This window comes from Eubalaena glacialis, chromosome 3, assembly GCF_028564815.1.
Source record: "Eubalaena glacialis isolate mEubGla1 chromosome 3, mEubGla1.1.hap2.+ XY, whole genome shotgun sequence".
Taxonomy (NCBI): Eukaryota; Metazoa; Chordata; class Mammalia; order Artiodactyla; family Balaenidae; genus Eubalaena; species Eubalaena glacialis.
This window is the reverse complement of record NC_083718.1, coordinates 114,272,549-114,299,991: the sequence shown is the minus strand read 5'-3', so window position 1 is coordinate 114,299,991 and position 27,443 is coordinate 114,272,549. Positions and strand designations below refer to the sequence as shown.

Sequence of the window (27,443 nt, the reverse complement as noted above, 5' to 3'; positions counted from 1 at the left end):
ACTCAATGAAGAGTGCTTTCAAAATTCTGAAGAAAAACTAGTTGTAACCTAAAATTCTATACCTTGCCAAACTATCTACCAAGTGTTTGTATAAAATGAGGATATTTGCAGACATGCATGGTGCAAAAAACATTTACCTCTTATGTTCCCTTTAAACCAAGAAGGGGGAAGACAGGATCCATGACACAGGACATCCACAACTCGAAAGTACTGAGGAAAATGAATCAGTAGAATATCTGATGTCTGAATGTGTAAGTGTTAAGAGGAGATTGAGACAATTGGCAGAGAGTCAACTGATGAATTAGTGATAATTATATACAAAACCAAGGTAATGTGGGGGTGGAGAGAGAGACAATTATTAATTCTAGGGAAAATTAGAAGTCATGCAGGAGAAGCAACACTATTATACTACATGGCTAAAGTGTGGTTAGTATTTAGGCTGTCAAAATAATGCAAACATTAATTCTGACTTAACCAAAATGTCAGTATAATTCTATTTGGAGGATGGTGGGGACAAGGGGGACAAAAAGGGCATGAATATATAATTGGGACACAGGGCTGAAAGAGAACTAAATTTTCATTTTCCATAGTAAGAGGTTGACAGAAAAGACCTAAAATTTTTGTCAAGAAGTGGCAATATATTCATGTTATTTAGAGATATGGATTGATGTCCAAGAGAATCAGCTAAGAGTCAAAAATGGTGCTCTGAAGAGACAGAAAAGGGAGTGGGGCAGTAGGAGACTCATGTTTTTCATAACAAGTCTTACAGAACTATTTCAGCCTTTAAACTATGTGCATGTCGTGATAAAGCTTAAAAGTTTTACTAAAAATTAAAAATAAATGCTTTTGCTCCTCTCCTCAAAAAATTAATAGATATAATATTGCACATGACTTTTGGGACCTTCATGAGTCAGGTTAGGGACCATGACCTAGCTAGGCTCCCAGGAGTATGAAGATTCTATGGCTCCATTCCAGCACCATTTCCACCCTGACTGCCCCTCCTCTCTGCACCATCTTAGTGGAGAATGTAAATATTAGAAATGGAGTTTTCCAAACAGAGTGAATATAGCCGTAAGGGAGTGAATATAGCCCTACGGAAGTATCCCTTATTGTGCCCAAAGTTGTCATATGATAAAGCAGGGACCCAGCTTTTTTGGACTAACACACATTCCAGGTGTGTAAGTAGATCTCCACAATTGAAACCTGTGACTTGGTTCTGCAATCTGTGCTGCAGATGGAATGGACAGCACAACAGGAAGTTGTCTAAATTAAGGATCATTTTAGCCATAGAGGCAGATGCTGCCTGAACCCCCAAATATACCATATAAGGTCTGAGTTCCACAGCTTAGATTATTGTGGAAACTGAATGGACTGAGTCAGTGTTTGTATAGACACCTCTTACCATTGGCCACTGCATTATGATCTTCTCTTTTTATCTAAACTTGCTGCTAGCTGACCCAGGTAAGAAACTGAGGGGGTTCTGGATAGGAAACTACCATTTGGTCCTAAAGTGAGCCTTTTTCTTGCTTGCATGACACTGGTATTCCTTATGAGCAGTCTTTAAAATGAACCATAAGCTATAGCTTTTAATAAAAAGTCATTTGGGGACTCCCCTGGTGGTCCAGTGGGTAAGACTCCGCGCTCCCAATGCAGGGGGCCCGGGTTCGATCCCTGGTCGGGGAGCTGGATCCCGCACGCGTGCCACAGCTGGGAGTCCACATGCCGCAACTAAAAAGATCCCGTGTGCTGCAACTAAGACCTGGCACAGCCTAAATTAATTAATTAAATAATTTTTTAAAAGACATTTAAAGCTGTGTCATATGTGATACTAACAGGTTTAGAGCCCAAATGACAGTGTCTATAAACCTTTCAGCTTCCAAATCAGCATAATTTATTTTGCTGGAAATCATCACAGGAAGGCCTTTGTGTTTTTGTTTTTGTTTTTTAATCTACTTACAAATCTACTTCTATATGAACAAAACTTAAAAACTCCTCCTTAAGTCTCTGGTTTGGGGGAGAAGGGAACAGTAACAACATACCTTAGAATTTAACAAGCAGCAATACGTACCACAGAATCAGGCTTTGCTTTTTCCCGGGTTTGTAAGCGTGGCCATGGACAAGAGTCTGGGATTATTAGAGGGAGTTCAGTGGGATCTGTTCCCATAGTGAGTGCCATCTGGTTGCCCTCTTCTGCCTTCACCTGGCTTCCTGGCCCTACTGGCCTGAGATTAGCTTTCGGGGTTTGGGGGTGTAGCTCTATGACCAAGGCCAGTCATGGCTCAGCAGGTACGTGGTAAGCGCCTGTGGGTGACTACCCCGTAGAAATTCTCAGGGCTACAGAGTCTTCTCGGCGTACTTTCAAGTTCATTCCTAATATATACCGCATAAGCTGCCCAACAGCCCTAGAACCTTACAGCCATGCAGGAGATTAGGGAAAGTTGCAAAGAACTGTGAGTCTGAGATGTGAATGTGTCAGTACTCCTGTGACAAAATTATTAACTCTAAGATGCCCCTCTGCTAAATGCTGTGCCTTCCAGTGTTTGTATACGCTGTTCATGAAGAAGAACATTCCTAAACTGATTCACAGGTGTTCATATATCCTCAGAGCCTTACACTTAAGAGACTTATTTCCTTTCTCTCACATGAAATATACACTTGACCCTTGAACCACGCGGAGGTTAATCTGCATGTAACTTATAGTCAGCCCTCCGCATCCACAGTTCCTCTGCATCCGTGGATTCAACCAACCGCGGACCGTGTAGTGCTGTAGTACTGTAGTACTTATTATTGAAAAATATCCGTGTATAAGTGAACCCTCACAGTTCAAACCTGTGCTGTCTAGGGGTAACTGGCTTCACTCAAAGGTTGCTGATGAGGAATCTGTGGACTCAAAGCCTACTATTAAACTCCTAAACTTTTGTTTTGGACTGTGTGACTTTCCCATGCTAGGCACCATAGGGTTCATTCTTCTCCTTCTGCCATAATTTAAAGTCAGTCAGTCAGAGAATGCAGTATTTGAAGGGAAGATTCTGATGAAGATTAAGATATGACTTCTCAAAACGCCCTTCCGTGCTTCTCTTCCCTATAAAGCAGCCATCGTTTCAGCCTGGCTAGTTGGATAGCCCAAGGTAAGGCCAAAGATCGTGGCATATGTTGGTTCAATGGAGAATTAATGAAATTCTAAACAGAAAGTCTGTGCCTGTCTCACCTGAATGATCAATCCAGCAGCTTACCTAGCTTCACAGTGTAAACAAGCATCCAAGAACAGACAGTACCAACTAGCTTCCTAGACACGCCTCAAAATGCATGTCTTTCCTTTCCATATTTGCAAGGAACCTAAGAAAGAAGCAATAGAAGGGGAGTCCATTTGTTCCTTCCCCTTGCACGACAGACTCTCCGAGCCTGGCCTGCATTCTGTCTTGGAGTCAGAACAGGTTCTCTGTTCAGGCCAGAATGTTTCAACCCTGGGACTGGGGGTAAGGGGCAGGAAGAAAGGCACATGAGAATGTTTAGTGGTGGAAGAGCATAACTTGAAAACAAACTGCTTTGTTTCACCATTTTTATCTGTTTACAATTCACAAAAATATATTTTGAAAATTTAAATAATTTTCAAGCAAGACATGAGAATTCTATGTTTATCAAAGAAGACATGGTATGCATTTTAAAAAGGTCGAGAAATTCTGGTTTATGCCGTTGATTAGGGCCTCTGGTGGACAGTGCTCAGCACCTTGGCTTCCTTTTTTACTTCCTGCCCATTTATATGTTTATTCTGAAGTTTTTAGCTTTGGGGGAATGTTTTGTTTCCAGTTTGCCTGCATTATCTTTCTTTAATTAAACCCTAACCACAAAATAGCTTTATTAGCAGCTAAACTTCAGCAACATCGCAAATGTAATTAACATAAATAGTTTAAACATTCCTTTTCTAAAAGGAATTTAGAGATTTGCTTAAAGCAAATTATATCTTTGCAAAACCCAATTCATGCCACATAGGTAAATGTGAAAATGGTGGGAATGAACTTTCTCTCTTTTTCATTCATTATTTCATCCATTCATCCATGCAATGAAACACTGAGTGTCTATAGTGTGCCAGGCACATGGAATGTGCACCAACTGATATGCAACAGTCACACTAACCTGTGTGAGAATAGATGTACCATAAGGCCCCTGTCAGCAGTGCTCCAATCACAAATGCTGCGAACGCAATGCCCATCACGGTTAGGGTGTCCAGACCATGGAATATCGCTATAATGAAGAGAAACCAATGCATACTTTGAGTGACTCTGCATCACATGCTGCAATTTTATATTGTTTCACAAGTATTGTCAGAAAGGCTGAGTACCAGCTAATAAAATCTGAGGATAAAAAGCAGATTCCAACAAAATACACTGTATGTGTAACTTGCAAATATTTTCTCAAGAGAAAAATGAAATTTTCAGATTTCCAAGATACCCTCAGTTTGCAATTTATTTTGAGCAACAAACTTACTAAATAAATCAGATTTGTCAACTCTGTAAAACCTTAGGTCTATGGTTCATTGTCTCAACCTGAGGACCTACTATTTGAATGGTAAAGTGGCTTGAAAAGTCAAAGGTTAAGATGCTTGGGAAAATAAGGTGAACTTCTATCAAAATCTGACTCACGGATTCTTATTCACTGAACACTGAGACACTACACAAAAAACAACAAGACACTACATAAAAGACACACTCCAAACACTTTACAAACATACCTTCATGAACATTTAAAAGTATGAAAGATAACAGGAAGAAAGGTGGTGAGAAGGAGAAAACATACAATAAGGATAAACTATTCTTATGGATTATAAAATTTCACTGACCTCCTCACATTAAACCCTCCATCTCAACAATTACCTATTGTGTCATTTAACACAACCTACTTTTTAACACTTTTCCAACCATGATCTTTCTATGAGGTGAATGGAAATACTCCTCAGTGGGGAGTGATGTCAATTTTATGGTCAGCAAAACATATAAATAGAACCAATTGTTCCTCCATTTGGCAAAGATTTTTATATTTGAAATTAACTCCAGGCCACAGAAATAGAACATTTCCTTTCATTTAAGAGAACTACCTTCTTTGAATCACTTATAAAAAGTAAAAATCAGTTTCCCAGGGAGAGAGGTTTTTGGTGGAATAAAATTTCTAAAGTCTCTCTTTTTTTTTTTTACTATAAATTGAAGGTACAGGATGTCCCCATTATTTCAATACTGTTTCTATGCTCCTCTCCAGTCAGAAGTGACTCCAGCTGATCGCTATGTAAATTCAACAACTTCAGTGTAGAAGATACAGGTGTAGACAAATGTGACCCTTGAGCAGCCCCAGCACTTGAAAGGGCTCAGGAAAAGTATAATGTGGTAGAGAAGATTCTGAAGGATCCAAATTCCCAAGTCCTGGTCCCTACTCTTCTAGCCATGTGCCCTATGGTGTTCATTTAACTTCTAAAAAGTGGGACAGCACTACCTCACCTGCTGAAGGCAGGGGGTAAACAAAAGGAGATTGCAAAGGGGCTGGGAATCCCCTAGGAGGAGTAAGAAGTGGGAAGAACGCTATGGAGGTTAAGACGAACCAAGCCGCCATCAACCTAATTTAGTCTGTAGGACAGATATTAAAAGATGACTTGTCTTTTCATGCCTACAGATGCAGAAGTGGGGCATGAGTAAAAGTTTTTAATGAAAATATTCTAAAATTCTAAAGATGAAGGTGTCATTTATGAGAATCAGACGAGGTGAGTACCAGAGAACGTGTCCATATGCATCTCTTTCTGGGTTCATGATACTGTTCCATGATATTGTTAAAATAATACACTTAATAGAATGGTTTATAAAGTACTTAGCATAAACGAACTCTCCAGACTGATTTTTACGTGTATGTTATGGGGTCAGCCATGGAGACTAACCTGGAAAGTCTTAAAGAGGAAAAAAAGTACAGACTCTCCTCACAAGGCAACATTATCTAGAAGAGCTCTGGGTGCACACCCAGAAAGCCCAGGCTCTTGTCCTGCCTCAGTGACAATTATAACCATGGGGAAGTCACTTAAATACTTCTGGGTCAGAGTTTTCTTCTGTATAAAGCAATGAAATTGGCCCAGATAATTTCCAACGCATCATTTTGCAGCAGTTGGTCTCTCTCCCTTTTTGTCTTACAAGCCTTCTCAGCACCCCTTGGACTAGTGATTGTCTTAATGGTATAGCAGCTAGTTCCTTTATCACTACTTCTCTGAGCAGGTAGATACTGTTGATGATACATAAAGCAAACCCCTCCCATAGCTGTATGTTAATGCTTTCAGATCACAATTGATATACGTATGCAGACGATGAACTTCTCTAAAACTAAGAAAGTTACTACATTCGCATTAAGGTGATACACACCAATGGGTCAACAAATTCATATTTTAAAATGGCAAAGGCAGAGAGGAAAAAAGAAAGGAGAATGAAGGAATGACAGAGGAAGGGAAAAAAGAAAGTACGAGAAAAATGGGGTGAGGGAGAATGAGAGCAGAAGTCTTCTTATCAAAACTCAAAGTTTGGCAAATGTTCCATAACCAACTCATTCTTATAAAAGCCCAGGAGGCTTTATTTCGAAACAGTTGCATAAAGACTTACGTGGAGAAACTGGAATCGGTTTCTTAATGCTTGGACCTGTTTCTGAAACAAAAACATAAATCACGATGCGTTCTACAGAGAAACCAAGTTCTAAGCAAAAGGTCATCGAAATCTCAGCAGAGGCTGACACTTTTCTATTTGTTAATAAATACTTCCTTTGTAAAAGCTCTGTCAATTATCCTCTTTAGATATCAAGACTATAACATGGATTACTCAGAAATTTTAAACACTGTACTTTGTTAATGATCAATTGTACAGTTTCTCCAATTTGAAGAAAAATTGAAGGCAAACACCTTCAAGGAATCTGAGTCTGATAATTCGTGTGTGTGTGTGTGTGTGTGTGTGTGTGTATACCTTTCTGTTTATTTAAAAAAGGATCCAATATCTTTAAATCCTGTGTTTCTCCAGTGTATTCAATATTATTCGACTTTCAAAAAAGTCTTTTAATGTACACAGGTGTTGTAAAGGCATCTTCATTCTTCCATCCTAATACTATCAATCATCCTACAGTTCAGCTCCTCATCACGCATCTGCATTATTACAGAGCTTTTCTAACTGGTCTCCTTGTCACCACTACTGCTCCCACCCCAAATGTTTCTCCCCCCATATGTGCCCCCAGAGTGACTTTTCCAGAGCTCAGAGCTGATTATGCTATTGCCCTGATTAAAACACTCAATGACTTCCCTTCGTTTATGGGGAAAAAAATCCAAACTCTCTCGCACGGCACAGAGAGGTCTGCCTCCCTCTACCCACCTCTCTCCAGCCTCCTTTCCTAATGGGCTCCTCACCCGTGCTGGGCTCCTTGTAGTTAAGTTCCCCCAATTGTCCATGCGGCTCCATGTCATCACAAGTTGCAAGTCATCCCCTCAAGTACCCCCCTCTCCCAGACCTGCTTTGCTGGCATTTTCACAGGGAGGCCTTCTCTGACTCTCTCATAGTCCATGCCCACCCCAGCAGGGCAAGTCTCTCCCACCTTTGCTCATTCCCTCCCTCTTCTGTTATAAATGTGCCACATCACATCGGAATTCTCTCAATTTTTTTTACCCCCAGGGCAGAGTCTAGATCTTATTCATCTGTATATCCTCAGGGCTCAGCCTGGCATAGAACGGCCTTACCAGAAATGCTTGGTGGAGGATGGTTAGAATGTTGATGCACTTTTTGAAAATAAAGGCAATAGAGGAAATTTGAAATAAGACTACAAGAAAATGCTTCTATGCTTTGACATTTCTATACAATGCCTTTGCGTTCAGAAAGTGCTAGACAGCCTAATCTCATTTGAGGTTTCAACCAGCCCCGTAAGGGAGGCAGAAGAAGAATTCTTATCACTATTTTACCAATGAGCAGCCTGAGACTGTTATCATGTGACCAGCCCAAGGTCAGAGCTGGAAAGCATCAGGGTAGGGGCTGACCAAGGATTCCAGATTCTGCCCTGTAAGCTAAATGACTGGTGAGTGTTGCTCTGTCCTTAGCTGGGGAAGGACTGATTAAGAAGGTACTTGTGCATAGCGACATGCTATTCTCAACAGTGAGAATATCATATACCAGGGGGTAGCATATAACAGCCAACCACTCTATTTTTGTTTAAGTAAACTAAAGATGAATTTTATATTTTTAAGTCATTGAAAAAAATGAAAATAATATTTTATGACGTGAAAATTATATGAAAGTCAAATCTGTTCCATAAATAAAGTTTTATTTGAACATAACGAGGCTCATTCATTTATATATTGTCCACCGCTGCTTTCACACTGCAACAGCAGTTAAATAGTCGAGGCAGGGACTCCATAAGCCACAACCTGAAAATATTCACCATTTGGCCCTTTATAGAAAAAATGTGATAAGTCCTCACACAGACTCTGCCCCTGTTCTTGAGAGTTTAAAAGTGATGTGTTTAGTGCCTCTCTTCATCTCCATTTTCATTCAATAAAGGAACACACACCTTGTGTTGGAATCCATAGGGAAGCAAAAAAAAAAAAACTTGTGAAAAATTGACCAAAACAAGCAGCATTTGAGTTGATGTTTATAAAAATAAAAAAAGCTAGATAGGACTGTAAATTCTCGGGATTAACCATCTCAGCTGGTTGATCACATTCTTGCAGCATGGGGTATCACGGTCCAGCTCTAAGGGAAGGAATGCTATGGGATGAATCAAAGCCACTACAACTGAACGGTGCCCCCTGGAGTTGTGCAGCATAGTGGCCCTGGGATCAGGATATATGCGAAAGTTATACTTAAATAAAATTACTAAGAAAATTAAAATAATTGTGTGTTTTTAAGAAAATCTATTTCAGTGTGCAGAACACACACCAACTACACAATGCACATAAGAGACTGTCTCCTGAGAGTTTGGCTCCACCAGCCTTACTGGCAGCAATAAAGTAACAACAGTGATGCCTTACATTTGTACATTTGTATAGTGTTCTACAATTGACAAAAAACCTTCACTTACATTTTCTCATTTTAAACTCTCAAGAGTCCTATGAAGTAGGGGTATCTAACCACAAAATTCTTCAAGAAGTAGTGGTTTGATACGCTGAACTAAGTCCAAAGGCATTTAAAGGTCTCTATAGCATTCATCATGCGAGAAATATACACAGTTCTGGGAAGAGTTCCATTCAATCAACCACCCATAGTTAAACTCTGTCACTCAAAATCCCCAAGAGGTTTCAAATAATGATTCTCCCCGAAGGAGACCTCATATGTGAGAATGTAGGTTTTATAGTAAGGCCTGTGTGATAGATGACATTGTTTTAAAATTCTTAATGGATTTACGTTATGACCTAATCCTCTCACCCCACCCCAAATAGGGGCCTCCTCATAGAGCTAAGCAGAAACAGTTGTTGCTCATTTCCCCAGAGGCGAAGTTCCTCCATGCGTTCTGTGCATAAACAATAATAAGCACAAGCTGCAGATACAAGGTTAAAGGATTTTTATCCTCTAACATTTTTGTTCCAAAATTCCCAATAACCCCTGAGTATAACTAAAATAGTTTGATCTCCACCGGAACCCTATGATCGAGTTGGCATGCTGAAAGGAAAAGAGTGGACAGAACAATATTTACTTTTGGTTTAAGGGTACGACTGCAAGAAAGGAATCCTAGCTATTACTATAAAGAGAATTTTAACAGTAAAGATTTCTTTACAGACAGAACAAACTATAATCAACATGTTGAATTAAATCTTTTCATATACTCTGAGCAAACTTTGGTCTGCCCCAGAACCAAAATTTCCCTCCTCAGACCGTTAGGCATGGTTTTCATAAAAGGGATATTTCTGGGGTTATGCATGAGTAACTGACCACAGCTTCTCAATTCAGTTCTCCTAAACATGGCAGGACCAGGCAGGCCCACAGGGAAATGAGGTATCTAACAGGCACCCACATCTATTAGTATTTGGCACAGAAGGAAGGATGGGGAGACAAAGAAGCTTGTGCAGGCCATTGAAGATATACTTTTTACTAACTTTATTGCACTCAATAAATTAATTAATCTCTTCTCTAGGTTCTTTCAATATCACTGCAATTGCCTATTCACTTATCTGCATCCTTCTACTAGATCAGTGGTTCTCAACTGGGGGTGATTTTTGCCCACTTGGCTCCTCAGGGGACATTTGGAAATGTCTAGACACATTTTGGGTTGTCACAACTGCTGGTAGAAGGGTTTGCTAAGGACATTTAGTAGGTAGAGGCCAGGGATGCTCCTCAACATCCTACAATTCACGGGATAATGCCCACAGCAAAGAGTTATCCAGCCCAAAACATCAGTAGTGCATTAGATTGTAAAGCCTTCATTCAAAGATAGGAAAATTTGTTTACTATATGCCAAGCATGTAGTAGGTCCTCAATAAACATTTCTGTTATAAATAACCATAAATATCATATATATCTTATTTTTGCATACATACCCTAGCAACTCAACTTCCATGCTGCTTTCAGAGTAGTCTTCCTAAACGATCTGACCATCGGTTCTCTACTTGAGATCTTTGATGGGTCTCAACTTTTAAAGGTGCATACTGGAATATTTGTGAATAAAATGAAATGTCTGGGTTTCCTTCAAAACAATCCAGGGACAGGAAGTGATAAAACAAAATTGGCTATGAATTGGTAATTGTTGAAACCAATTGAAGGGTTTATGGGAGTTCATTCTACTATTACCTCTGTTTCTGTTTATATTTGAACTTTTCTAAAGTAAAAAGTTTTCAAAATGTGAAGCACATTGAATGAAAAAAAACCCTATGATATCTCTTCCTTACTGGATAGAGACTGAATGTCTTGGTCTGTTAATTAAACATTCATACCATCTTTCTACTCAGCTTCCCCTCATCTCTACCTCAGCCTGAGGACAAAACCTGGCTGGTGCTTTAGACTATTTTTGTTCTGGAAAAATCAAATGTGTTCCAAAAAGTAACGCCTCTCTTGGATTAATTTCCAACTGACGTTCACAACTTTCCCTTCCACTCCCCTCTAATCCCCCGCAAAAACCCTAGTTTGGCTGAGATGTTAAGAGGAAGGAAAGGAAATTAACATTTACTGAGTGCCCATGATACGCCAGGTACTGTCCTGAGCACATTTTAATCTTTAAAAAGTTATGTGTAAAATAGATAGCTAGTGGGAAGCAGCCGCATAGCACAGGGAGATCAGCTGGGTGCTTTGTGACCACCTAGAGGGGTGGGATAGGGAGGGTGGGAGGGAGGGAGACGCAAGAGGGAAGAGATATGGGGACATATGTATATGTATAACTGATTCACTTTGTTATAAAACAGAAACTAACACACCACTGTAAAGCAATTATACTCCAACAAAGATGTTTAAAAAAAAAAAAGTTATGTGGTAGAAATATGGAGAAAATTCAGTATTTTAAACACTTAACTTGCTAAGAATTATATATCGTATATAAATCATGGCAAATTTGGCGATGTTCTTTTGTGCTGCCAATTTTTTTTTTATATATGCCCTAAATTTCAGAGAAATGATTACTTTTCCCTTTCACCATTTAAAAAAAAAAATCATCGCTGATGTGGTGTAATCATTTTTATTATGTAAGCCCAAGTGTTCTCAAATGCTGTAAAAAGTGGTCACAGCATCCAAAGCAAACAGCACTAACCTGCCTATACTTCAAAATGTTTCAGAAAATATGGTAGGATGGCACCACCTCAACTATTTTAATTGTTTTGCCATAAACCATAATCTGCATAAACTATTCACGTTTCCTGGGCTTTTTTGTGAGTTACAATTCAAAGTCACAGAACTTGTCCTAAATTTTAATACTCTCTTAAACAGTTTACATGTTTCCCAACATCTTAACCGTTTGGGGGAACAGACTTTTTTCCTTAAATTCTTTTTTTTTTTTTTAAATGAAAAGATTCTATATATTTGTATACGGTTATATGAACATAGAGAAAGGGATGGAAAGATATACACAGGATACAAAAACTGTTAACTTTCATTAACCAGGTGTGGGTTAAGGACTATTTATTACCTATTTTATTATACATTTAATATTGCATCAACTGTTAGAATGAATAGGTATTAATTTTATAATTAAAAATCAATAAAAATTAAAATGAAAACTTAAAATAAGTAATAAAATATATTGCTGGAAAACAGAAATTTTCTCAAATTATTGCATTTCTCCTCTTCCTTTAAACCCACTTCTTTTTTTTTAATTTTTATTGAAGTATAGTTGCTTTACAATATTGTGCTAGTTTATACTGTACAGCAAAGTGAATCAGCTATACGTATACATATATCCCCTCTTTTTTGGATTTCCTTCTCATTTAGGTCACCACAGAGCACTGAGTAGAGTTCTCTGTGCTATACAGTAGGTTCTCATTAGTTATCCATTTTACCCATAGTATCAATAGTGTAAATTCTTCAACTTCTTTTCATTTCATAATTATTAGAGTACTTGGGTGCTAACTTGCATACCAGTGTGATGCAGCATGAACAGAGGAAGGGGCCAGGAAGAGGGGTATGAAGAGATAGATGCCTATGTTGCTTGCAGTTTTTATTAAAAACTAGAATCAACCCCCCCCTAGGACAAGGCATAGGGTTTAAGAGCACAGGCTCTGGAATCAAAGTTCCTTGATTTGAATCCCAGACCCACCATTTATTTATATGCCTTGGCCATCCTTGCTCTATACTATACTTGCCTTACAGAGGGGCTATGTGGATCATATACTATTATCCACATAAAGCATTTAGCACAGAGCCTTGTACTAAGTAAATGCTCAATAAATGTTAGATCATTATTATCATCATCTCCATCTCCATCATTGCCACTACCATCATCATCTATTATTGAAAATTTAAGAAGCAAAAGAATTCTAATCCAATGTTGGTTCCCAAGGGACTGAGAGATCAAAGGTAGCAAAGATGTGCTGCAAGGTTCAGGAAAGTTCCATTAAAAACAGTGGCCCAGAGGAGGGACCCAGAATTATTTATTTAGTCTTGATGGCCTATTCTCCCTGTCCACAGAAGAAAGAAACACCACCTGAAATGTGTCCATGCTACTGGCAGTGGTAGCCACAGAGCAGCCCTGTGGCTGGCTGTGAAGTTGAAAACCTCTATCTGCTGCCCCAGAAAACCCAAGTGTTGAGAAATAAGATGGACCAAATGGCCAGGGAGAGCTAGAACTTTGGCCCAGTCTCCAAAGAGCACCCATATAGTAAAAAGACAGTAAACCGTCCCATTGGTTGGGAAATTTTTACCCCCAAAGTTAATCCCAACAAGAGATCTGCCCACTTCCAGAGATACTATAGTATGTTATCTTACTACAGTAACACATTAGGCTGTCTGGCAGGAAGAACATTCATGATCCTGTTATTTTTCAAAGAGACCAATGTTATCAGGCAAATGGCCACACTCCCCTTATAAATGATTATTCCAATTCACTGAGAGGTAGAAGGAAAGCACAGACCCGAATGGCCTGCCTGCACTGAGGAGAAATGCTTCTAGAGTCAAAGGAAAATAAACATAAAAGGTGAGAGGAGTCACTCATAAAGCTAAAAACTGCCAGAAAACCTACCCCATTCAGTGTAAAGTTAGAAAGAGCATTTGCATACAGCCTCTGGGAAGCCAGCCTACAGTCTAACCTTCTCAATTTGTTTAACAAACCGAAGCAATAAACTTTCTTCACCGCTGTGCTTCTCCACTAAAATCTACTCTCAATTAGCAAATCTCATGAAATTGCTTTGATATTTGGTAAAACTTTACTCTTAAACTTTTATGTAAAGAAAACATTGACCTTTCAGGATAATTACAAAGTTTAAATAAAAGAGGAATTACTTAGAAAAATACCACCAGACTTAAAAGAATGGATGAATGAATTACTGGAAGTTATACGGCTGCAATATTGATGCCTAATTATTGTCTAGCACAGGAAAAAGCAAGCTGCTGCCTTCAATTACCAGCAGAATGACCTCTCTCAAAATAGGTAAGAGTAACAGATGGAGTAGGAGGTAGCTGTTGCTGTTGTTAAACCACTTTCACATCACAAAACAGAGCCAGCTGTGGCCCAATTGTCACATATACTTCGCAACACAGTTAATTTATTCTTATTTCTTTCCCTTGGACCCAATAAACAAGGAACTATTTGGGCAATCCACTTAGAAAGACTGAGGCTGTTACAGCTGTTTCAAACGGTTGAAAACCAACTAATAACGTAAAACAGACAACAACAACAAAAACATTGATGAGGAACCAATAAACATCTCATATGTACATTTCACACCAACTTTAGGAGGGCTGGGAAATGAATGAAAAATGGTTTTGCTTCTTCAAACAGTACAGCTGAGTGTTACAGCTGAAAGGGCCTCTGGGGGTCATCTGGTCGAAACCCCTCTTTTTCCAGATAAAGAAAATGAAACCCAAGGACCTAAGGGGAGAGCTCCAAAGTGCCACGGCCAGCTAGCAGGGAAAGCCAAGAGCTGTGCATAAGATTCTAAAAACTAAATTATAAAAATGCACTTGAACAGTTCTCAGCCTTCTTTCGGCTGTGACACCTAAGATGGATGGTGTTCACATAGACAGTGCCCTCCCCAAAGGCATCTGCGGTCCTGAAAAAGTACTCTAATAGCTTGCAGCCAGCACAACCTTTACCAGTAGGTCATGGAAAAATGGGCTATGGACTACATGCAATTCCAGCAGAAACTCTAACCTTCTCCTATGCTTCCTCAAGGAAGCATATTTGCACGCAAGGGAGAGTGACATCGTGATGTGATGGAGGCAACCTAGACTTTGATCTAATATTTAGAGGAAATCATTGGGACTTCCCTGGCAGTACAGTGGTTAAGACTCCACACTTCCACCGCAGGGGACACGGGTTTGATCCCTGGTTGGGTAACTAAGATCCCACATGCCATGCAGCACACGGCCAAAAAGGGGAAGATAAATAAATAAATAAGGAAATCATTTGCAAATGTATCACTAACCGCATGCCAGCAGGAGAACCAACTAAATAAAATACTCCTTGGGCAAAGAATTCTATTCTAAAGTTACTAATTGGCTCTTAATTTATCTTTTGAATACAAGTGGACTTTGATTTACAGTATTGCAGCTTCTTTATGAGCAGCCCTCAGGCCCCTCTTCTCTGACTGAGCCTCCTTGAAACGCACCTTTAAATTGTACTTCATGGTGGATCACAGCGAGGGGCTTGGTGAACGTCTTCTTATTCTGCATCATGGCCCAGATCATCGAGGCATCCAGCGAGGTGCAGGCTTCATCAGGAAGCACACACTGCAGAGAGGCAGAGCAAAGCAGAGTCGGGAAGTCACTCAAAAGGGCCTGCACAAGTTGACCTGTGGCCCCTTATCAGACAGCTCACAGCTGTTTACCCCAGAAAAACAGGACATTGGGGTGGTTTCAAAGAACCACAAATAATCTGGGAGATGTGAGAGCAGGCCCAGTGTATTCTCAGCTGCACTTGAAGATGCAAACATGGCTGGACGGCTTCCCACAAAACAACTGGAGGTTTTAGTGTTATTTAGTCTGAAAAATAAAAAAACTACATGACGAATGTTGGCCCTTCACCAAGCTGGCTTCACATAAATGGTTCATGTTTGTGATTTGTGATTGTGGGAAACTTCATGTATTGCATTATGAGGGTGACAGATTTTACATGTGTTGTCCAAAAAGATAATCATGTTGTCGAGTACGTTTGATTTTTTAACTCTGGTATAGGCTCATGCAAAATGAAGCTTTCCAGGGTCATCTGCTTTTAATGTTCCACAATGAAGTCCTGGGGAGTTGAGCCCAGGTGTGGAGGCCATGAGATCAGCTGTTTCTAGCTATTTTAAGGCTCCAAACTTAGAACCACCATGCCCAAGCCTAGTGTATCTGTTTCCATTACCTTTTTCTTTAAAATAACTTTGGTTCCTTATCTATGCCCATCAGTGGGTAAAACGCTAATGTCAATGACATCCATTCCCTTTTGTTGGAAGAGGAAACATATCAATTATTTTAGAAGTCTATATACAGCAAGGTACCCAGAAAAGTTAATTAGCTTCCAGTTCTTCCAATCACAAAAGAGCAAAGGCTTGTAGCTTTATTGCCATTGCTGCTCTAGGCAACATGAAAGTCAGATACATGTTATAAGAAGACAACTCCCCCCCTCTCCCCACCCCCCCAAACAAACAAACAAGAAATGCCCTCTTGTAAAGGGAAACAATGGATTTTCTGTGGAGAGGAATCATTACTGAAAAGATTTGCATTTTAGGAAAAGCCTTCTTACTTTCCTACTAGTTCTTTGGTTAAGCAAGAGACTATGATTCTACAACGAACTCACTGCAAGACCCTGGGCAAGACACTGAACTCTCTGGCCTCAATTTCATCAGCAATGGGCAGGGTTGGACTCAATGATCTTTGAGAACTCTTCCTAGAAGATTCTTTGGCTCTGTCTATTGTCATAGAAAGCACTCACAGGAATGTGGAAATATTAACCACAGGCAGCAAACAGAGGGACAGTGGTAACAGCTCTATAAACGGTCCTCTGTCATCATATCTACCGTCTCATTTGCTCCTCTACCCAGGAGGGAAGCCCGTACTATTACTTCAATGGTACAGATGAGGACACGCAGGTTCTGAGAGGTCAGGGACTTGCTAATGTCGTGTTGGTAAGCAGCAGGCCTTCCTTCTCGGTCCTCCGTGCTCTTTCCACTCTATCTTGCCTTGGATATAAATAGCGACTTTAGGCTTAGGGTCACATCCCATGTCATCCCCTGTGACTTAGAACTCTCCTTTGAATGTTCTGGAAGGAAATATTAGGACTAATTTTCACAGATTAACACACTATGAAGCTGGGCTGCCACAGGCCAGGCTCACTGAAAGGTAACAGCCACAGCCATCAGTAAAGACCCCTGGTAAATGCCAGGCCTCCCCTCCTAGATCCCTAACTCCTAAAAGTTATCCTCTGGGTCCCAGCCATGCACGAAGCTCCGCATGGTTTTCTACCATGGTCCACTACACCCCAACCTTGATGGCCACTGGAAAGTGAAGGCCCACACAGCTAAGGCACCAATGTTTCCAAAGGCAACCTAAAGAACACAGCCTAAATCACCTTATATATATATATATATATATATATATACGTACTCCCTGAGGACTATGAAATCAGATTTGCTATATTTTCAAATGTATTATAAAATTTCCTATGGTCTTATGGAGAAATGGATGCCCAGGGGAATATAATAGTGCAAAGGATTCATATCAATGGTAATCCATCCAATAATAATAATTTTTCCTTCTCCCTCTACACCCATCTCTTACAACCTATGTATCAGGTGAGAAAATTCCATCCATACGATACATTATTAATGACATGACTCGATTATTAGACTTTTAGACATTAGTTGATATGTGATTATAAAAGGAATAGAAGTCAGCTTACACTGTGTGAGATGTCTAAAAAATAAATGCACATATGAAATTATACATAATTATGGCAGATCACAGAAACAAAACTAAGCAGAAGATACCCTTTGTGCACAAGGCCAAAACGATGAGGTAATTACCCTTGCTGATCCCCCCTACCTTGGCCACGCCAGCAAGGTCAAAGGGTTCTGATTTCTGTTGTGGCAATAGAATGTACTGGTTCAATGTGGGGAGTGACATGAGGCGAACATGACGAACCGATGAGAAACCAAGAAAAATTAAAATATTTGTTAGTTTCCCTTAGAAGTCCTCATGAGACAAGTCAACCTTATAACTCACACAGAGAAGGTCAAAAAACAACTGCAATACAAATCTCAGCGGGACCTGGAAAAATTAATCCTCACACTGAACTTGTCCTTCGGCTCTCTGTACTCTTGGCACTGGATACTATCTGAATAGCAAAGATAAAGCCAGACCTCTCCTTCAATGGAAAACAGTCTTGATTTATCATTCGTAAGATACTACTGAGTAGCACGCATGGAAAAAAAAAAAAATCATACTGTCAGGATTTATTCTCTAAGACTCCATAAAACTCACAGTTCCCTGCTAACATGAACTTTATGGCTTCAACTGGGCAGTTCCCAAACCCCAAACCTCAACCTGCTGTAACTTGTGATTAAACTTCTGTGGTAGGTCACTGCCTCACCTAAAAATGTCAAAATAACAGTACAAATGGATGAAGGCCCACCAACCTTAGGTAACTTCTGGGGGTCCTTTTCCTTTTTGGTACACAATGTGAGCTCACACTGTAGAAAGAGCAGGGAGGTGTTGAAGATGGGCTTAAAAACAAAGCTGAATCGTTTCTTATCTATCTCGGCTTGCGGGATAGGAAAGTGCACTCTCTTGGGATTGTAGAATTTCACAGATTCATCTTTAGGACAAATGTTCTCAATGATAGTATAATCAGACATCCTATCAGGGTTCGAATATGGAGAGATAAAGCACGTTTGGATGGCAAATCCCAGTTCTTGGTCAGCCTTGGTAACGGACACCTACAACAAAACAGAAAGATCAATTCAGAAACAAGTTAGCGTGTCACTTTCACTCTAGGCACAAGGGTAACATACCAAAGCGGCCCTTCTGATGAAAGACATTGCTTTACTTTCCTAACATATCTATATAGTCTTCCTTCTAATTACAAAAGTAACACACACTAATTGAAGAAACAGATGTTTTCCTTTAAACTTGGTATAGATGATACAGTGAATTATTTAGTTCAAGTCCCAGCCTGGAAGAGTCTATAATACAAGATAAATAAGTCTCTTCAACCTCCCATAAGTCCTCTGGGAAATAAAAACAAAAGTACATCATGCACCTAAGTGGATTTTCCCAAATAAACAAAACACCAGTAGGCAAAGCCCCTAATGTCATTAATAGTGTATCACCTGTAAGGCAAGTTCTTTTAAAAAATTACTCAAAAAATAAAGGACAGAGGTAGAATCTATTTAAACTAGGCACGGAAGACCAAACTTCTCAACTGCAGCAAGTCAGACTGAGCCTAAAACATTGCAGTAAAGCTATAGATTCGCCTGAAGTCCTGCTTCATGGTGAGCAGGCAGAGCTGGCCTCTGGGGCTGCATGTCGGGGAGGGTGCAATCTGGTGGCGATCACAGGCCTGGCAAAGTGTCCCAGCTTCTCAGAGGTCCAAACCAGACCTTGCCAAGTACTCTCCCTTCACTCTTTAAGCCCAAGGGTGTTTTAAGGGAAATCTAATCTGGAAATGTTTCCGACTCATTTACACTTCCCTCTTACAAAACATTTGTACGGGCTATGTCCAAACCTTGTTAAGGTTCTTTTCTTTAGAAACAGGAAGTAGTATTTGGCCAAGAGTAAACAGAATTCAATTCTCATCTCAACTACCAATTAAAATCTCAACTATCCTGAACTCAGCTAAAATCCTCAAACCAGACTGGATCCTCCATTTGGTGACACACGGATCACTGTGTGAACTGCTTCTCCCCTCTATTGCCTCATTCCTTGACTAAACTCAGGATCAAAATAAACTTAAACACTTTAGAAATAAAGTTGGTCCTTAACCATAGGCCAATAGCCCCAGAATCCTTTCAAAGGCATGAAGATATAAACACACTTTCCATTCTGAAATACCCAGGGGAAATCCCTGACATTGCATGGGGCTTTCAGGCCACGGCACTATCTTGAAAGATCCCTATGTGGTTAACTGCAAGATGCTAAACAATGAAGATGACTGTGATAATGACATTTTGTTGTGCCTTAAAGCTTAATCCCTGAGAATAGTCTTATGAGATAAATATTTTCATCTTCATTTTATAAATGGAGGAAAAACTGAACACACAGGATAGCTGACTTGTTCAAAATCATATCTAACAAACACTGGGTGAAACCAAGGCTTGAGCCCAGGTCTTCTGAGCCCGTCTATTTTCTCTTCACTATTTCACTACAGCTACAGGGTCAATTCAAGCCACCCATGATGTGGCCAGGGAGGGTGCTTGGTAAGAAGTCTTGCCAGGAAGTAGTATTTGGTAGTCTGAAAATATTCACACTTCATTATTTTTACAGTATTTCCAAAAATGAGATATTTAATCTTGGGAAAATGGCAAATTACATATACTCTATTTTAAAAAGTGGCCTTTAACATGAACTCAGAACCCACAATGCAAAAATGTGTGACAGAAGAAATGCAAACCTCTTCTCTAATCTCAAAGAAAGTATGCAATGGCAGAATGTCTAAGGTATTCCAAAAAGTTGTTTCGATGAGAGGAAAAAAATTGTCAACAAGTCTTTTCCTCTGAAGTGGACCGGAAATGAGTAGTGGCAGGACTCTGCTGCTCACGCGCTGTGAGCACTAAACCTTGGTTTTTCCCCCACAGAACGAGGGCACTAACACTGACTAGATACAGTGATTGTGACGATCTGTAAAGTCAAAATTACATGCACACAACACAGTTCCCTTCTAGTTAAGAAATGCCAGCTATTATTAATAGTATTAGTCTAGATTTAAATTTCGGGGGTTATATATAGATATATATTCTTTTAATTTCCCAAGACAAATGAACTAAAAGAAAAGCTGCCAACTATGTGACCAACTATCACCCAAGGATGACCAAAGACCAGGTGGCAAAGCTGATAATGTCTTGGATTAAAGGAAGAGACTAGGATCTAGAGGAAATAGAAGATTCTGGGAGGGGATGTGGTAAGGATGACCACGAGAAGAAACATGGAAATAGTTCTTTAGACCAAGCCAATGACTGGGTAAGTTTTATTTACTTTCCCCAAATAAAAAATTTTATTATTAGCAGTGGAGTCCAAACTGGGAAACAAGGACTAGGCATGGCTGCTATCCTATTTAGCAAAATATTTACAGATTCTCTCTCGTATTTCAGGTGGTTTAAAACAACTTTAAAATAAAGCAGTTTATACCATTTTCCCCCTCCCCAGATTCTCTTCAGTGTATTATTATGTATTATTATCATGTATAATGATATTTAAAATGGTACAGCAAAAAGATTTGGTTCACTTTTTTCCATCACTTGACCATGTCTTTGATTAAATTTAATTATGAACAATATAGATGATATATAAATGGGAAAATAAGAATGAAAAAGAAAATGAATTTCAAGCAAGCCAACACTGTGGGTGGCAGGGTGGGGGAGAAAACCCAAAACACCCAGGGTAGGATACATGAGGAAGATTTAAGGCAGCAACGCCATAGACTGGCAAAGCCAGGCACACATCTGGAAAAGAACAAACTGCAATGAAGCAGCACCCCTAAAATCCATAGCATAACAGCGAACCACTGATCAACCACACATGTGGATTGTGCAGCCGTAAAAGCAAGAAGAAAACAATGCATCTTGGATTAGGAGAGAGCTCTGATTAGGGACAGCATGTAGAAAGCAGTATATTTTCCCCAGCAGAGAAAGAAGGTATACCCAAAGAAAGACAAGATCTCTCAGAAGAGGGAATCAAAAAGAAGGAGACGATCCAGGAAAATGTCTAGAGCCAGTGGGCTCCGTCCCAGAATCAGTACAAATGTGAGTTATTTGTCTTTCTTAACTAGAAATATGTGCACTGAAGTCACTTTTAATATATGGAAGTATCCCATTTTGGCCCCTTAAGCTTCTCCCTCCTCCCACAGTGAAGGAGAACACCAGCTTGCAGCTCAGCACCAAAACCAGCTCAACAGAGGACGACTTCCATGTAAGACCAGCAGACATTCTGGGGCCATGAGGATATTGATCTTCTCTAGAATCCAATCTGTGAACTTGGATATTTGTACTGCTAAGAGGTTACATTTTCTCCCCCTTTCAAATGGTACTTTGAGGATAAACGATAGCATCCAGTGGATAACAGTGTGGGCTCTGGAGCCAGATGGTCTGAGCATGAACTCTGACTCTGAACTCTAGTAGGTACTAACTGTGTGACCTTAGACAAGTTTATGCCTCAATTGCCTCATCTACAAAATGGGGATATTATTAGTCCTGTCTCACAGAATTGCTTCGAAGAGTAAAATACTACAATACTTATAACTGAGCTTGGCACAAAATAAATCTGCAATAAATGTTAGCTGTTGTTATTTCATTATTACCATCACTACCTAATATTTTTGTAGTCATTCCAAAGATTTATGTTATGTGTGGTTATTACTGTTATATATAGGAAATAGTTTTAAAGAATTTATAGATACATTTTGATGATGATCTAGAAAAAGCAATTTTCATGAGATACAGTAACACACAGTATTTCACTCAAAAGTATCCACAGTTTAAAAGATAGTCTCTGAGGTGGTTTGAAATATTCCTTGGTTAATTCTGATATTGCAGCTACTGAACAACTGTCCTTAGCAAAAATGCTAAGGACAAAGTAAGGACAGGGCTTTATTAGAATTCACAGTGCCGATTTTTTTTAAACATTTATCCATTCATCTACAAAATAGTGTCTCCGTTTAGAATGAACGTAGTGAATCCTGAAATTTCCTGCTTTGGTCAGAAATCGACGTGGGAGCATTTTCTAAGCCACGCCCTCACGCAGAGCTGGTCAAAGCGGTGAGGAAAAGCAGGAAGAGGTCTGCCCCAGCTGCTTTCACTCATGCCCAGGAGCTACTACGAATCTGCGCTAACCTAACAGCCCAAGGCTAACATTTGGGTCTCACCTCAACAAAAACATGTCCGTTCTCTGCCACAGAGAAGACACCTTGGGAGGGCACCAGAAAGAGGTCAGTGTTGTACAGCTCCATGTTGAAGGTGACATTTCTGTTGGGTGGGTCCTGGAAGCTACTGGGATTCCCCACCTGCCGCAGGCTACAATTAAACTGGAAAAAAAAACCAAACACACAGATGGAGATAAATCACAATCAAATGAAGCTTGTAGCTTTATGAGCTTTAGGCTTTAACATCTGATTCTATTTTCCAATAGTCCCTGACTAAAGCTGACCAAAAAGACACCGGTCTCTACAAACTACCTACTACAAATAAACACATACCACCACAATTTCAGGTCGGCTGAAGAAGGAAGTATCTCCTCCATCCGTATCTCCTGGAAATCCATTATCACCTGACTCCAAATCTTCATAACCATCTGGCCAGCCACTACTATCCCCAGGGGGTTGAACCTGTATTACAATCTAAAAGGCAAGGAAAGCACAATGTTATAAAAACACCAAATCACGTGCCTTTGGTTCTACCTCACACAAACACCCATGTAATAATTCAGAGGCAAACTGAAAATCTGACTTAAAAAAAAAAAACCAACTTCAAGTATTTTTAGGACTTCATCCTAAAAGAGATGAAAAAGAAGAAGCCCAATGCATGTTCAAATTAAGATTTACAGTAAAATATGTATTTTCCCCTGTGACAAAATATAAATTATTTCAAACAGTGGGAAAACACCAGACACTGAAATGGGATTGGATGGGGTTGTCAATAGGCCCCCCTATACCATGGGGGGTGGGAAGGGGTTCTCCTTAGGAACCTTTATATGGAAAACCCTAAGAAATACTGATTTGGCTAATCCAAGGAGCTCCTGTAATTTGTATCTGTCAAGATTTGACCAAGTTTGGTTTGAGTTAGAAGCAAAGGACCTGATGTTTACTATTGAGCCATTCTCTCCTCACTGTTACTCCTGCACTCCTCCATCTCCCCAATATATCTTTTTTTAAAAATAAATTTATTTATTTAATTTTGGCTGTGTTGGGTCTTCATTGCTGCATGCGGGCTTTCTCTAGTTGTGGCGAGCGAGGGCTCTATAGGCATGCGGGCTTCAGTAGTTGTGGTGCATAGGCTCAGTAGTTGTGGCTCACGGGCTCTAGAGCGGAGGCTCAGTAGTTGTGGCGCACGGGCTTAGTTGCTCCGCAGCATGTGGTCTCTTCCCCGACCAGGGCTTGAACCCGTGTCCCCTGCATTGGCAGGCGGATTCTTAACCACTGTGCCACAGGGAAGTCCCCCAATATATCTTTTGTATGGTGTATAGATGCAGGAAAGAACATCATGTTTTATGCCATGACAACCTATCTTAACACTGGTTGAAATGATTATTCCTAGGTTAGCTCCAGATAAGGTGAAAAAATTTGCCCAAGGACCAGGGCTCCATAAATTAACTCCTAATTTCTTTGCATATATAATATAGTTATACTTTTTGTTTGATTTTTCACTCCACATCCTTAGATTTTTAATATGTTGCAAAACAAAAATACATACTAAGTCTGAAAATTACTACAAACAATTATAACTGGAAGAAATAGTTAAAATAGCCACTGAAGAGGTGAATGGGAAGGAAATGAAGGAAAACTGCCTCTCTATTCTTTACCAGGCCCTCAAAAGAAAGTACTGATGCAACTGAAGCAAGTTAGGTTATGACTTACCCTATCATAATTTAAAAAAAAAAAAAAGAAAGAAAGAATGAATATACGCTTCTCTCCTGAGGCAGATGGCACTTTTCTTTTACTTAACAGACTGATTACCATGGCCTCTTATTGGCATTAATTTAGATAAAAGTTTAAAATTCCAAAATCAAGTATACCAGTAATATATGACATTCATTACATCTGGAAAAACTCTATAACTGCAAGAAAATTAGAGTTGGAATTGGCAGAAGAGGGTTCATCATAGAAGTCAAAGGTTAATAAAAGATTTCAGTAACAAAGGGAGAGTAACTGCCGCTACCTAGAGTTGGGGGAAGATTAGTGGATGAGAGGTCAGGAAGCTGGATTCAGTCCTGGCTCTACTGTTAACTAGTCTCTCAAATCCAAGCAAGTCTCTTAACTCCCTGGATTTCCATTTCCTCACCTGTGAAATGAGGACGTTGAATGAGATCAGCTTAGGGCTCTTTCCAGCTCAAACATTCTAAGATTGTCTGAGGAACAATAACCTTGGCTCACAGGAGAGTCAGTCTCCACATGAGCCACACTGACCAGAGAGCCAGTCTCTTCTCTGGCTAGGTTGAGCCCATCTGTTGACTGGCAGTGGAATAAACAGAGCAGTCGGGGCCTCCCCGTGCCAAGCCAAAGCTGGGGTAGGCGCTGAGTGCAGACACACGCACCATGTCAAAGATGGACACAGGGATCTTTGAGCCCTATTTCCACCAGCAAAAGTACAACTCAAATTGCAAAATTATCACTTTAAAGTCCTTTTGAAATTTCATGTTCAAATTCTTTTAACATTCACTGTTAAGTGTCCATCTCTACAAGAACAGATTTAGATGAATCTGTTCTGACAAGATTCTGACAAGAATCATGTCTGGAAAGTGAAGGGTAGCTATTGCAATGGATTATCATTGGGAGAATCTGTGGAATCTCTCTCTGGGTAACTTCAAAAATAGAAGATTTTCTTCAATTTAGGGTCTTTCTTAGAGATGAAGAGAGATTTAACACTTTCTTGAAGGACCTTTTCAGACTTCTCTCTTTTGGTTCTTTTGTTCATGAGGGAGGGAGAAGTTCTCCTACTTCTAGACAAGACTCAGATGAGGCCAGAGAGACCACGGATCTGTTTAGCTCAGTTGTATAGAGGTGCTCACTCATAGCCCAAGGGCTTGGATTTTATCCTTACGTGGACCAGGCCATCCGAGCCTGCAGCTTAGCCGGAAAAAGTCATAATCACCTTGCCAGTGAAACTCTGCCAAGAGGAGATGGAAGGAAGGGTGGGAAAGATCACCACAAATGCTCCAGCCGAGAAAACAGGGCCTCCCAACTCCCACAGACTCATCAACAAAACAAATAAAAGAGTTCAGGGTCATACTACATCCCATTTTGTTGAGAACTGACACTTGGCTTTGTTCAGACCCTCCTCACTTTCCTAGAAGTCTTAAGACTAATTTTAAGGTAACAACACCCAGCAAGGCTCTGGCAAAGGGAAAGTTTTGTCCTGGAGAACACTCACGGAGTTGTAGTAAACCACACCATAAGGGGCTGATCGCCGGTGCCGAGTCCCACAGCCATTCAGGGGAGACTCCAAAATGAAGTGGGTGCCATTCATCTTGGCCTTGCATGTGGGATCCAACAGGGTGAGCTCCATCCCAGAGTAGCCGCTGGCCTGAAACAACAACGACCGAAGACATAAAGGGGGGCCCACAGGCCATTCTACAGCATGCAGTTAACACATTTTGCCTGGTCTTCCAAGTTGCAAGTCCAGGCCTTCCAAGTTGCTGGAGGTCTGCACTTCCCCTCCCCCCTTACCTCCTTTCAGCCTAGCATCTCTCAACAGCCCCAGAATTGTGTTTGTTGGCCTTGGAAATTCAATAGCAAAATATTGACACACAAGGATCTGGAACCCCCCTCACTGAGAACAACAGGAACCGGGTGAGAATCACAGCCAAGGGGAAGTGAGCCCATCCAACTGAGAAAACAGTATCAAATCTCTGGAGTTCAAAAGTGAAAGAGCTGGAAATAACTAACACAGACTGAGGCAAGATGGGGAGGGAGGTAGCCTTCTCTTCTCTCCTTTAAGAAACGGCACCCACCTGAAATGAATCTTTTTCTATAGCCACAGTCATCTTTTCATTGTCACATTTGACTGACAGGGCAACATCCATCCTCCCCTGCACCTCCTCGGCCTCTCTGGGACCAGGAAACAGTTGTATGCTGGGGATGACAGGGTCCTTTGGCCGAGGGATCCCATCTTCTCCCCCTTCCTTCCAGCCTGTCCTGGAGATATCGGGGAAGGGAAAGGGGAAACCTCCATTTCGGCCTCCCCTTCCCCGGATGGGTGGGTTGTCCAGGGCAGGTAGGGTGCCAGGGTCCAGCAGGATCCGTAGCTCAGGAGGGATGGTATGGACTTCCTCATCTCTCATCTCCTCTGCTGGTAAGAGAAGAAGGCAAAACATCATCAGTGTTTGATGCCAGGCCACAATCATATCATTAGAGGTAAGAAGAGGAGAAATTAGCAAAGAATGGGCATGTGTAAAATTACTCTTAACAAGCAATGTATAAAAGAGATGAGGAGTCTGGAAGCCTGAATTCTAGTGCTGATGTTCTTGCTAACTGGTTGAATGGCTTTGGGTAAGTGGCCTACCTCTCTGTGCCTCAGTTTCCCAATTTTTAAAATTAAGAGGTTGGATTAGATCAGTGGTTCTCAACTTTGGCTGCACATTAAAATCACTCTGGGAGCTTAAAAAAGAAAATCCCTATGCTCAGGCTGCATCCCAGGCCAATTAAAAACTGAACTCTCTTTAAATCATTATGTTTTAAAGCTCCCCAGGTGATTCCAATGTGGAGCCAAGATTAAGAACCACCGGATTAGATGATTTTTAAGGCCTTTCAAGCTATACAAATCTACTATTTGAATAAGTTATGTGGGACAATATTATTCCATTCGAATGCCAATGAAATACTTTCCTTGAATCTAGAGATTCTTTAGAACAGTTTCTCTAAAGATTTCTTGAAACAGTATTGGTATTTTGAAATGATTTTGCTACCTCCTTTTT

The 27,443-nt window shown here is 40.3% G+C and overlaps 1 protein-coding gene across 9 annotated transcripts in view; it reads right to left on the bottom strand.

The window, feature by feature from the left end:
* TGFBR3 (transforming growth factor beta receptor 3) overlaps positions 1-27,443 on the bottom strand; it is a 198,254-nt gene that overhangs the window by 9,754 nt on the left and 161,057 nt on the right. For 3 of the 9 annotated variants that reach the window (XM_061183896.1, XM_061183897.1, XM_061183905.1), the window contains 9 exons: positions 26,481-26,818; positions 25,901-26,053; positions 23,011-23,151; positions 22,681-22,839; positions 18,242-18,541; positions 17,649-17,705; positions 15,236-15,356; positions 6,624-6,665; positions 4,135-4,242 (listed from right to left, as the gene is read on the bottom strand). In XM_061183896.1, the coding sequence (XP_061039879.1) occupies positions 4,135-4,242; positions 6,624-6,665; positions 15,236-15,356; positions 17,649-17,705; positions 18,242-18,541; positions 22,681-22,839; positions 23,011-23,151; positions 25,901-26,053; positions 26,481-26,818 (1,419 nt within the window). The remainder of the gene's footprint in view (positions 1-4,134; positions 4,243-6,623; positions 6,666-15,235; positions 15,357-17,648; positions 17,706-18,241; positions 18,542-22,680; positions 22,840-23,010; positions 23,152-25,900; positions 26,054-26,480; positions 26,819-27,443) is intronic. The other 6 variants (XM_061183899.1, XM_061183898.1, XM_061183900.1 and 3 more) reach the window with 6 other exon arrangements.